Source organism: Podarcis tiliguerta, assembly GCF_965153285.1.
Source record: "Podarcis tiliguerta genome assembly, chromosome: 2".
Lineage (NCBI taxonomy): Eukaryota > Metazoa > Chordata > Lepidosauria > Squamata > Lacertidae > Podarcis > Podarcis tiliguerta.
In genome coordinates this window covers 52,102,505-52,115,795 of record NC_139535.1, presented here as the reverse complement: position 1 = coordinate 52,115,795, position 13,291 = coordinate 52,102,505, and the positions used below count along the sequence as shown (strand labels likewise).

The window sequence follows — 13,291 nt, the reverse complement described above, 5'->3', positions numbered from 1 at the left end:
AACGCCTCCCTTGTTCTCTAATAATGGCAATGGCATCCACCTGAGAGGTGTCAGAACTGAGCTCTGGCAAGTTTCTGCTGGGGGGAAAAAGCTCTGCAGCTAGCCTATATTTTCTGAGAGAACAGAAGAGTAAGTATCTCTCATTTTGAGAACAGGTTCCTTACACCTGGAAAAGAGAAAACCTACCAAGGGGAATAAAGACAAATTTCCTACCAAGTAGAATTTTGGCATTGGGGAGGAAAATACAGATACTGTAGCCATGCTAGAATTTTAAAATTCTTATTCATTCTGATTCTTGCCAGTGATAAAGCTACATTTTTAGTTATCAATATTGCTCATAGGAATTTGCATCCCAAGCTACATCAGCTCCCATGCTGTGCTCAAAGGAAAAGAACCATATGGAGAGAATAATAAGACAATTAAATATCCATTAAATAATAATATATCTGTGTTTTTAAGGAGGCAAGCTTTGTTAATGATACAGTATGCATCCATTGGGTTTTCATGGAACTGAAGTACAAGTGGGAGTTATGCTTTGTTTTTAAGAGTTAAAACAAAATTCAGGAAAAATGCATCTCCCAATATGAATCTTGCCACAAGAAGAGCCATCATGTCTGCGGAGTTGCCTTTACCATGAATAGATGTGGACTAGCTGCTTCAGAAGTACCACTTTTCATTTCTGGCTGGTTTAAAATGAGCTTCAGTAAATAGCAAAGTGTGGGGGAGGTGTACGTGAGAGTGCAAGTGAGATAAACCTTTTGCTTCTGGTGAAAAGCTGGATTGGAAATGAATGAGGCAAGGTCACAAATTTATCTTGAACTGGATTTTTTTAAAATAATACTTTTCATTATTGCTGTTTATTGTCACCACCATTACCACCTGCCCTTACCCCTAAGTCCCTGGGGCAGGATGCTGACTATGGGAGCTGGGTTAAAAACCCCACTCAGCCATGAAGTTCAGTGCGTCATAATGAGTTAGTTAAAAAGGTAAAGGTACCCCTGCCCATGCGGGCCAGTCTTGACAGACTCTAGGGTTGTGCGCCCATCTCACTCAAGAGGCCGGGGGCCAGCGCTGTCCGGAGACACTTCCGGGTCACGTGGCTAGCGTGACATTGCTGCTCTGGCGAGCCAGAGCCGCACACGGAAACGCCGTTTACCTTCCCGCTAGTAAGCGGTCCCTGTTTATCTACTTGCACCCGGGAGTGCTTTCGAACTGCTAGGTTGGCAGGCGCTGGGACCGAACAACGGGAGCGCACCCCGCCACGGGGATTCGAACCGCTGACCTTCCGATCGGCAAGCCCTAAGCCTAGCCGAGATCCTACAGTTGTAAAGATTTTTTTAAAAAATGTGATAACCCACATATGTCATACTGAGCACATTGGAAGAATGTCTGGATACAGATGTATCTGTTAATACTGCTAATGCTACTAACAATAACCAATTCTATACCATATCCAGATATGTTTGCTGCTGAACTGCTGTTGTTCCTTTCTGTTGGCAAATATCATATGCAATATCTCAGGATGTGCATTCCTGACTGGAAAGAATTTAATAAGGGACACAAACACCACACAGCGAACCTCTCTATGCAGATATTCATTATATATTATGCATACACATTAGCCTCATTATGCAAACGACCTAAACACTGGAGCATATGCTCTCCTGACATTTCCTAGGATGGATGGCAAGTGGAAGGAAAGGACAAAGAGGAAAAGGTGAGAATCCTCCACAGCTTCTTTTGTAGAGTGGGACAACAAGAGCCACCCATGTTTCTAATCAAGCCACTGAAAGAAAGGGAACAATTAGGATCTTCCACTCAGAAACAGACTGGACACAGAAATTCAGGGGGGAAATGGGCTGGATCACATATACTGGCATCAAAACCACCCTCCTATCAAAACAGATTATGTCAAGCCTACAGAAGCAACTCCCACCATTGGTTAGGAGGACTTGCCTGATATAGAAGAAGAAAATCTAAGATTCTAAAATCTAAGAAAATCTAAATCTAAGTTCCAACTCCAGGGCTGGGATGGCGAAGGGAGAGTTTCACAACAGTGATCTGGATTTGCTGTTCACCTTTGTGGGGCCATGTCACCTTTATGTTGAGGTGACATCAACCTATATCTTCTTCTTGTATCTCCTGGTAACACTTAAGTTAAAGCAGGTGTGTGACATGTTGTAGCTGTGCCATTAAAATGGACCAGGAAAATTCTGAACAGAAGACTCAGATCAACACTATAAAAGAATCAACGGAAACATATGGAAAAGCCTATTTTCCTATACTATACCACTTTCTGCTACAGGTAGGAGCTTGTACTGTAGGTCTGAATGTTTCTACGGGGGGGGGGGGGCAAATCTGCACACAGAAAACTAATATATTATGGAAGTGGGTCTGACCTAGTGCCCCCCCTGACATGCTAGTTTTCCATGTTCAGTTTTCCATGAGGTCAAATTCAAGCAAACCCACCTAACCCCACTGCACACTTGTGGACAACAGTTGCTCTGCAATTCTGTTGCCTGTATTAATTGGTCAATAGAGGTGACTCAGGAAGAGTTCACAAGACACCATTGCAGTGTTTCTTTCAAATCTATGAAGACTTGGGAGCTATTTTTGCAGGTGGCTCAGTCAGTCAGGTGGCTGGGAGCGAGTGTGATCAGTGTTTGGTGCAGCACTGATTGTATAAGAACACACCAGAGAAAGGACAAGGGCAAAGACTGTCACTCAATCTGCATAAATCAAATGCCCAGCACCCCCTCCACTAGCGTATTCAAAGCTCCACTGTATACATAGCAAGAGCAAAATTTTCACCAGCTCTTAATACCCCTTAGAATCTCTTGCTCCAAGATTCAGGGTCACAAGTAAAGCAATGCCTGGCTCCAGATAAAGTCTCCTGCTACACAAATCTCACAGTTATTACCCTGAATTATCATCCCTGAAAAACTGGGTGTCTGTCTTCAGCTTCAAAAGCAGCTTTATCATGTGAAAAAATATGTTCCTTCTTTTTTTATCAATATCCTTACAGGAGCTCTAGTGACATTGGGCTGATGCACTTGACTTTCAGCTCTGCCGAGCCAAGTTTTAATCTTCATGCAGTGACAAAATGTAAACTGTCCAGAATCCATCACCCATTTTACCACAGGTTTCACCTCCCTAATTTAAAGTTACACTTCGAGAAATGTTCAGAAAGATGAGAATGCAAAGAATGTAGGGGAGGGTGGTTAGACAAACCGAGGTGGATTTAAATGGCAGATTACCATGTTTTGCCAGGGCTTGAGCCCACATTAGTCTGTGTACTTAGAACACCAAGTATGTGGGCAAGGGAGATTCAACATGTGTACCGCATGCAGCTCTGGCAAAGGGAGGAAACTGCTGGGATGATCACACCAGGAAAGAAGCTTCTCAACCGCAATAGGCCAGATCAGATCAGAGAATATTGCCTGACCCCTATAAAACCAGCAAGGGGATTCTGCTCCTAGCTAGCTTCTGTCTATGGTTACCTTCCCCCACTCCCTTCTGACAGGAACAGATTCTGACAGAATCAGGTCAGTACTGTAGCCCCAAACTGAAAAGCCAAGAATCACCCTAAACTTCAGGTTCTGTATGACTCCATAGAACACAGGGCTGACATTGCTAAGTGGCTTGTGCAGACAATATCACTTTGGCCAGCCCTGCTTGTAATTCTCTTCCATCTTCCGAACAGGCGGTGTGGTTGATCACTGGCCAAGTTCAGATGCATGTACCCTGCAGGAATCCAATGTGGTTTCTGACCACATCCTGTTCATCCATCCAAATGTGCATTGTGCAGATGTGCCCTTAAACAAAGGGAAAGTAGGCAAGACTGCAGCACATTGGCAAGATATGTGAGATTAAAACAGCAGATGGAGCTGTAGGTCAAGACAGTGCCTGGGAAGCATACACATGATTGCTGAACCCCTGGCCAATGCTTTTAGTCCTTCTTCACTTTCATAGGCAACAAAATTAATAAAGAGCAGAACTACGTGGCAAGTAGACATGCCAGACTGTCAGCATGAGGTAATTAGCCAAGGAACAGAAACCACAATAGAGAATAAAAGTACTGATGCAGTGAATGCTTGTGAAAAGCCACTTAAGAAAAATGAAATGTCAAGTCAGTTAGAGAGGCACTCCAAACCAGCTCTGTCCAATCTCTTGCATTTGCCACAGAAGCCTCCCGGGAAAGGGTAGAAGTGCATGGCTCTACAGCATAAAAACCTTGTTTTTAAAAGAAGAGAAGGGAGCCTCTCTTTGGAAGAGCTTGAGCAGTCCTGGCTAGCGACTGTTTTTTTCCTGCCCTCTCCATGCGATTTTCTTTGAGTCGCAGTGACACCTGTTGAGGAGGATCAAATGCTGCTCAGCTGCAGGCTAGTCGGCTGTTGAGCACTGCCAACAAGCTGTGCACCACTCCCAACCAATGGCACAAGCTTTCAGGCCATCTGGACCTTTTAATGGACTGGGTGTTTTCCTCTTCAAAATGTATGAGAATGTGCCAATACTGTCCATTACTCAGCATACCATCACTGGATGATAAGGACATGGGGCCAAGCCAAATAGCAGCATTGTTTATGCCCCTAGTATTGAAAATGACAGGGAGGGGGTGGAGGAAATAAAGACAAGAAATCAGGTCTGTTAAATTCAGCAGAGGACTGTCAGATACACACATTACACTGAACAGTTGGCATGGACAAAGAGGAAACTCTTTGCAGTTGCTACTCCTTTTTTTTTCTTAATGTCTCCCTGTAAACCACCTTCTGGCAGACTCTTACTTACATAGAATGGTCATTATTACATAGAGAGCTTACATAGTGATCAGTGGATACACACAACCAAGCCCACTATGGAGATAATTAGGAAAAGCTGGATAATTTTTCCAAATCTCTGGAGCTCACTTGGAAAAATAAATCTGTCTATCTAATTGGGTCCAGAGTTGATTGGAACTACAGTGTTTGGCATCCCTCTCTACTTCCAGCTGAGGAAACTAGGGTAAAATGGGTGGCATTAAAGGCACATACTTGTGGTGTGGCCATGTGTGAGTGTAATACGACAATAATCCAGCTGGATCATAGGACTTCAGAGGAATCTAGATCCAATCCCAGTTGTCTCCAGGAGCAGGAAGGCAGACATCAGAAATCTAGTATTCCCAAACCTCTTTTTAAGGATTCAATCCCATCCCTAGTCTGATATTAAACCCTTGAGCATATCCTTTGGCTGACTGTGAAAAGCAAGGTAAGATGCAATAAAGAATAAAAGAGCCATTTTCCATCCCATTTTGATTACTCCATTTTCAATTACTGTTTCAATGGCTGCTAAGAAACACTCCAATTGATTTGAAAAGGCAGGTAAAGAATGGCCCCTGGGGCTGCCGTATAGGAATTTGAGTTTAGTAGGATGGGTTAAATTTCTTGTTCCTTCACTGATCAGCTCCCTACTTGATCAGTCCTTTTATGCCTCAATTCTCTGTTTGTACATAATTGGAATTAATGACTGTGAGCTGTTCTACAGTACTAATTAAAGACACACAGAATCTCCTTCTTTTTTTATATAAAAAAAGGTCCAAACAGGGTAAGGTTTATACATAACATATAATTTTTGTTTGTAACAAGTAAGACATGTTTAGTTTTCCATCAACACATTTGTTAGCATCAGAGGCATGCTGAAGTCCACAACAGCAGATGGTCGGTTGCAACAACTACTGATTATTGTTGCCACAATTGGAGAGGGTTAACATGACACAATATAATGTGCCTCTTGTGTTATCAAGTTCAAGAGACAGTATTATAAGATTTAGTTGCATCAAGATGTAGGAGCTTAGGAAATACTAGCAATATATCCGTAATGTGAATTGATGGTGCTTTTTTGTTGCTATTAGTATTAGTCTTATTTTTAAATTGATAAATTCCCCCTTTCTTTTGTTAAAATTTGCATATAAAATTTAGATATACATGCACACACACACACCAGCAAAACACATACTGAACCTTACTGCCGTGCCATGACATTACAAATATTTATGATATAGTATCAGAAGTACTTTGCAAAAAGATTCTTCATCTAAGTCAGCCTCTAGATACTTAACTCATTATACAAATCTGGAATCTTCTCAAATGCATCCAGGTATTCTACAACTTTCATGAGGAACCTGTTTCTTGAAATTGTTTCAATAACTAGCTATAAAGAACTGACTACCAAAGATACCATAGGACAATATCAGAACATCTCTCAATGGTAGTAAACCAAAATGCTCATCCAATCCAGAAAATGGCTTATAGTAATCAGGAATGGTTTAAGAGCACAAGAAGAAACCTGCTGGATAAGTCCAGCATCCTATTCTCACAGGAGCCAACCAGATGCCTTTGAGAAACCTGCAAATAAGACTTGAGTGCAGCAGCTCTCTCCCACATTGAGCTCAGGAAGACTTGTTGCTGAATAAGCATGCATAACTTGTGTTAAGTGTTAAGGCATGTGTTAAGCATGCATAACTTGTGTTAAGTGTTAAGGCCCCTCCAAAAATTCAGGTTCACAAAAGCACTGAATTGAGCTCACAAACACATGGAACCCTTCTTATCTCTCTCTTTACCACTAACTCACTTTCCTCTCTCTCCAGGCAGTGTGCCTTCGCTACTTCAACAAAATCATCCCTCACATCTCTGATTCCTCATAGTTTTTTTAGTTGCTCAGCTGATTCTGTGCATATCCCCACCAACGTCCAACACATGTCCTACCTCCTTTTCATTCTGGTTGGTCAGAAGCATGCAGGAGCAGACTTCCTATTGGACTATGGCATTAGTGGGAGCAGAGTAGAGAGCCACATGCAGATTTATTTATTTATTTATTTATTTATTTCCTTCCTAAATCTGAGTGGCTATTTTACTACAACTGCTATTCAGTGGTAGCACCAACAACACGTTTGACAAATTCCAAATTTTGCCCATGGGCCCCGAAAGATTTTGGATACCTGTCATGGTTTATTTATTATTTTTTTTAAAAGCCTTTAACTTTAAAGGCTCCTTGCACAAATTCCCCTGTATTTTATTTGTCTGGGATTCAACTGTTCCATCCTCTGACAATAGGCTTTTATGCCTGCAAATTTTAGCTAATTCTGCCAACAAATAGAAAAGCTATACCCACTATTTATTTCCCCAGTATAATCAATGGGGAGTCCTTCAGAAATCGGAAACAAAACCAAAGCAAATGAGGTGTTGTCTGAATTAATCCAAAGTGAAGTGGCCCTCTGCATGAAACAGGCTCCAAAGCCATTTCTTTTTCTGTGCACACCCCAAGTTATATGGACAATTTGATGAGTAAACACTCCCTCATGTCAATTCAGCTTGGTTCCTTCTTTGTTACGCTGGAGTTCATGGGATCTGGTGGTTTCCTTTAAGCCATTTTAACAAAGCAAACAGTAGCAATACCCTTAGAGGTTTAGCCACATGAGGTTGTTCTGCCATTGCCAATTTGGCAGTTTTGTGTCAAACTGAAAGTCTGAGAGCAACTCTTCCCCATGGATGTGTATGCTGCTACCACATGGGGGAGGGTTGATACCCATCTAAGTCACACTCACAGTAGACCTATTGAAATTGATTTTAATGGATCAGCTCTGAGTATAACTAACACTGGCTATCTCCCAACCAGACATGCTTTGAAGCATCCTTTGTTACTGAATATAGTGTATGCATATCCAAACTACCTCACCTTATTACACAAAGAAGGAAGGTTAGAATTATTTTAATCTTATTAGTAAGAATCCTATGTACATCTTCACTGAGGTGGACACTGATGCTCTAGTTTGCCAATATCTGTTGAGTTTTGCTTCATTTATCTTGATATTTCAAAATCTATTGGTCAAGGATCACTGGCATTTGTCAGTGAATTGCAGCCTTCACAGTATAGATCCTTCACAGGCCTTTAACAGATAGGTTCCCTATGAAATTGGATATACCTTTCTCAGAACCAGTTATATCTGCTCCATATTTCTTGACATAATCAGAATCTCACTTGCTTTGTTGAAAGTGAAAGTAAATAGATGGTCAATAAATTGGCAGGAAAAATGCCTTTTTATGATTCCTGAAAACAGGAATAGCTCCGTTGTAGTAAGCAACACCCCTTGTTTCTGGAAACAAAGAAAGTGTTAAAAAATAATTTTTTTAATATGCCAGCTGTCAGAGAAAATACCAGCACCATTACATTTTCTGACACTATATTCTTGACAATAAATTTCATGCCTCATGTGGCAAAGCATTTATGAGATTTCAGTCAATAACCAATGCGCAGGTCCATATCCTCACCCAGAAAAGAGGGAGAAATTAAGAAGCAAAAACTAAAAAATAATAATGAAGGAGGTATTATAATTTTTATTTACTAACATGTCACTGCTTATAGTTAGACCTGAATTAAAAGGGAAAAGAAGCAGCTCTGCCTCTCAGACTGTACATCTCTCTCTCTCTCTCTCTCTCTGTGAGTGTGTGTGTGTGTGTCTCACATACAAAAGCTATGAAGAAACAAAAACTGAATTTAGAACTTGCAGATGATGGTGTGTGACAGATTTGTAGGTCTGAGACTTATCTCCTCTGACATGCTTAGTTCTATTTTTAATCACCAAGACACAGAAGACTGAGTCACAAAATTAAGGAAGGACAGAGCCCCAGAGCACCCAAGCAGGTATCATGGCTCTGACTGTGCTAAGCGTCATTCAGATGCACAAGGAAAGAGATTCCTATTAGGGCTTTGCTTAGGAGCTATTATTAGTATTCAGATTTCTGTTTGTCTCAACTTCTATTTGTATTAGCAATTCTCTAGGAGGAGCATCAGGACCCAGAACAGGAAAACAACACTGCCGCTCACCCTGTCAGATTTGCTAAATGCGGCCCTCGTCTTAGCTGAATGTCAGTATATCAAGTTCAACATTTAGCTGAGGCAATCATGGTTTCAGATTCTGGCTTGTTTTCACAAACCATAGTATAATTCTCCAAGTTCAGACATCATGAGGGATGGCAGTTAAGTTTAAAATACTGCAATTACCCCAAGAACTGCCTCTCCCTATGATTGACCCAGACCCTACGATCATGAGAGGTTCAGAGGGTGATAACAGAAGAATAAGCTTCTTCTTTTTTGCAGTGGCTCCTCATTTGTAGAATGCTCTCCCCAGGGAGGCTCACCTGACACCTTTGTTACATACCTTTAGGTGGCAGGCAAAAACATTCCTCTTCTCCCAGGCCTTTTAAACAGGTGTGTGTGTGTGTGTGTGTGTTATTGTTTTAGTTTATTATATGTTATGTGCTTTGTGTTTATATATGTTAGGTACTTTGTGTTTTTATATTGTAACCCTTCCTGTGATCCTCAGGTGATAAATAAAAATAAATTAGAAATAATAATAACAAATTCATAAGCTTTTACTTTCACTCTCCTCCTTGCAAGTGTAAAAGAGGAGAGGAGAAGGAGCCAAAGGTTCAATAATGTAACAGGATACCATGTTCCCCCATTATATCTGAAGAAGAGGCTGCTGTCAGTGACTATATATATTAGAACAGTGATGATGATGTCAAGCATATGTGATTGAAGTCTCTTAATAGCTTACAGATTGAAAGCAAGCACTGTGAGGTGTGCCCTGGTTGCAAAAATGAGTCAAACACAACATCACCCCAAGACTGTGGTGCTATATGAACATGAGAACGCAGACACCAATGAATGTCCATTATTTCTCTGGATGTAACCAGCTTTATCCAGAAATCTTGTCACAAAGAAAGGAAAGAGAAGGCAAAACTTACCCGTTTCAGCTGATCAACACCACCAAATATCCTCATCACGCCATCAATCTCTTGCTCCAGTCTTCTGGCCCAATACTGCATTCTACAAGACAGGGGGAAAGAGGGCACACTGAGTCATTTAAAGAGGTACAAAAAGGGAGATGGTTACAAATCAGTGCCCAGGGCTTAGCTTGTACACTTGCCTCCTGACATTCCAGCTGTGGGCAGAATACCAAGCATGCCTGACCTCCAAGATAAGGATGATAAGCTTAGAATGATAAAGCTTATCAGATGACCAGCTTCCAAAATTGTAAATGTACACACAGAGAACAAAAAATAAAGTCAGCATAAAAGCTGCAAGCTGCCTTTCTTCTCTGGTAACAAAAACTTAACACAGATTAGGAGGGGCAAGCTGGTCCAGCTCCTCACAATAACACCTTGTCTTCTATGCCCAACACTCCCAATATCCTTCCTTCAAATAGCAAACTAAGTTGGATGATGCCCTATCAGTTCGGAAGCAAGCAGAGCCACAAAAAATATTAAGATGCCCATGTGTGCAACAACACATAGGCCAGACCCTCCAAGTGTCCCTATTTTCCAGGGATGTCCCTGGTTTAGAGAAGCCATCCCAGTTTCTGATTTTATCCCAGAATGTCCTGCTTTTCATTAGGATGTCCCTATTTTCATTAGAGAAATGTTGTAGGGTATGGAGTTACGCAATCCCCTAGCTGTCTAAAGGCAATCCTATTTAGAGAAGGCTTTTTTTATATTTAATGTTTAATGATATTTTTATATATGTTGGAAGCTACCCAGAGTGCTGGGGCAACCCAATAAGTGGGGTATAAATAGTAAAATTATCATTATGGAATGGGACGTCCCTATTTTCATCAGAGAAATGTTGGAGGGTATGATATGCTTCTGAATTATAAGAAAGAAAGAAATTTTAAACCCTCAAGCTGCCTGACAGGAACTTGTGAGCTTGCAGAGTGATAGAATCATAGAATCATAGAACGGTAGAATTGGAAGGGACCCTGAGGATCATCTAGTCCAACCCCCTGCAATGATGGTAGCTGAGCCATTGGCAGGGAGAGGGAGGTTGGACATAAGAACCCAAAAGTTAGGCCAACTGTGCGAGTCTATCAAGTCTATGATTGAGAGCAGCCTAATCACTAAATGTTTGTGTGTCAGTGGTGGGGCAGGGGAGAAGGAAAACAGAGGACAGAAAAATAAAAGTTGCTGGTTGGCCTTGACCTATTAAAGAATCTTTGGAACGCAGGTGGTGCTGTGGTCTGAACGACTGAGCCTCTTGGGCTTGCTGATGGGAAGATTGGAGGTTCGAATGCACCTGTTGCTCTGTCCCAGCTTCTCCCAATCTAGCAGTTCAAAAGCACACCATTGCAAGTAGATAAATAGGTACCACTGTGGCATGACTGTAAACAGTGTTTCCGTGCTCTCTGGCTTCTGTCACGGTGTTCCGTTGTGCCAGAAGCGGTTTAGTCATGCTGGCCACACGACCCAGAAAGCTGTCTGTGGACAAACACCAGCTCCCTTGGCCTGAAGTGAGATGAGCGCCACACCCCATAGTTACCTTTCTCTGGACTTAACCATCCAGGGGTCCTTTACCTTTCACCTTTTATAAAAGAATCTTTATTAAATGTCTTCCCCTTTCCCATTCTGCAGACCTGAGTATTCTGTGCTTACTCCCTTTATTGCTATAAAAATGCTCCAGTTTGGCTAGCAGTGATCTAGAACTATACCACAAAGGAAGAAAGTCTTGAAGGGCAAGGAGAAGTGTTTGATATCCCTTCTACATCCCTCTGGAGCTGTCTGAGCCATTAAGAAGGGTACTGTTCTTAGTGAATGTGGATACCATAACATGCCATATATAGTTGCACATAATTAATTCAGACTTAGGTTTAGTCCACTGGGACTTGCCATAAAAGGTTGCAATTTATCTTAGATTTGTCAAGGGTGACAGCGACCCATGTTTCTTGAGAGTGATTTTTGTTTTCTTTAATCATTTGTAACAATGTTGGGAGGGCTGGCTATTTTAAAAAGCTGATCTGGTGTTTATGTTTGCATGTGGCATACAATTAAAATATACACAGTAGAAGCATGTTGTTTTTAATATGCTGATTTGGGGGCTTTAAAATGCACCCGTGTACAGTTTCCTTGAGATGCAGGAAAACAAGGCTTCACAATCCATTGCACTGCAGTAGACAGCTACAGATTTTGGGCTGCCTGTAGCAAGATTGAACATCTGGTATTTCCACTGAGATTCATCTACCTGTAGAATCTATGTATATATTAACATATGTCTACCTCTTGCCTTTCTAAGAACACAGATTGCTTGCTATGTCCAATCAGGTTGTTGGTTCAACGTTCCTCGTATCCCTTTGTCCTTGAAAATCACTTCTAGACTACCCAATGCGTCATAGTTTATTGTATCTAATTATATGGAAGACCACAAAAGAGGCAGCTTTTTCGGAGCATTAGGCTGACTCAGTTTTTTTTTTTTTTTTTAATGATACCTATATTACTAGGTCCACTCCTTGCTAATTTTAAGTTCCAGGCCCCACAGAGTTTAAGACAGCCAGTCCTTGCTTTATTTAGGGGGGAAAATATACTCACTTCTCTGTTTCCAGAACACACCATTATTCCTAATGGTGGTGGGGTGGAATTAGTTAGGCAGGATTATCACTCCTCACCTGCTTTCTCCTCCCGCAAGATGTAGATGCAGCCACAGCCTTCTCCCTCTTTTCTATTACTCACGCTGAGGCTTATAATCCATCAAGAGGAGTCTTGAGGCTTGCAGCCTCTTATAAACCTCACCCTTACTCACATGTAGCCCACCCTGGCTGATCACTGGTTGGGCTATTCATGAGTAAGCAGCAGATCTAGCAGTTTCTTCCCCATAACTTAAGCAATAGGTGGCGCCCTAAAAATCCATCATGGTGTGTTCTGTGACAGCTTCATGGAATGAGTCAAATGCCCATCAAAATAAAATTTCAAAGAGAAATCATGTCCTCCCTAAAAGAGGTTGATTTCATAACCCCCATCCAGTAAGGAAGGGATTGAGATGCCTATTAAAAGGAATCACAGTCCTGCTCTCCCTTCTAAGAGGGTGATTAGAGGTCCGTCTCAGTCACTGTGTTCAGCTTTGGCGCCTGCGGTCCCTCAGCTTACGCTGGATCGCTTGAGTGCAATTATGGCTAATATTGGTTTAGACCCTGCTGCCATGGCTAGGTTCAATTCAGAACTTGAGTCACTGGCCCAGCAATTTGGGAGGAAGTCTGATTCTCAGCCTGGCCCCTCCACGTCTTCCACTGTTTATGAGCCCCATGGTCCCTCAGAAGCCCTGCAGGATCTGGTTTCTTTCTGCAGGGTCTGTAAGACAGAGTTGTTCCACCTGGCCTTTGGCTTGGAATCAACTTGATCCCCTCCCCCTCTTTCCTTTTTCCTTTCTCCTTCTCTGATGGAACTCCTATTTGTGGACTTCCCTGGCTTTTTTCTGGCCCACATAGGACCAG

The 13,291-nt window shown here is 41.8% G+C and overlaps 1 protein-coding gene across 4 annotated transcripts in view; it reads right to left on the bottom strand.

The window, feature by feature from the left end:
• The window catches only part of CACNA2D2 (calcium voltage-gated channel auxiliary subunit alpha2delta 2), a 513,315-nt gene that overhangs the window by 463,846 nt on the left and 36,178 nt on the right, over window positions 1-13,291 (bottom strand). For all 4 annotated transcript variants that reach the window (XM_083429356.1, XM_083429357.1, XM_083429358.1 and 1 more), the window contains one exon: window positions 9,783-9,864. In XM_083429356.1, the coding sequence (XP_083285482.1) occupies window positions 9,783-9,864 (82 nt within the window). The remainder of the gene's footprint in view (window positions 1-9,782; window positions 9,865-13,291) is intronic.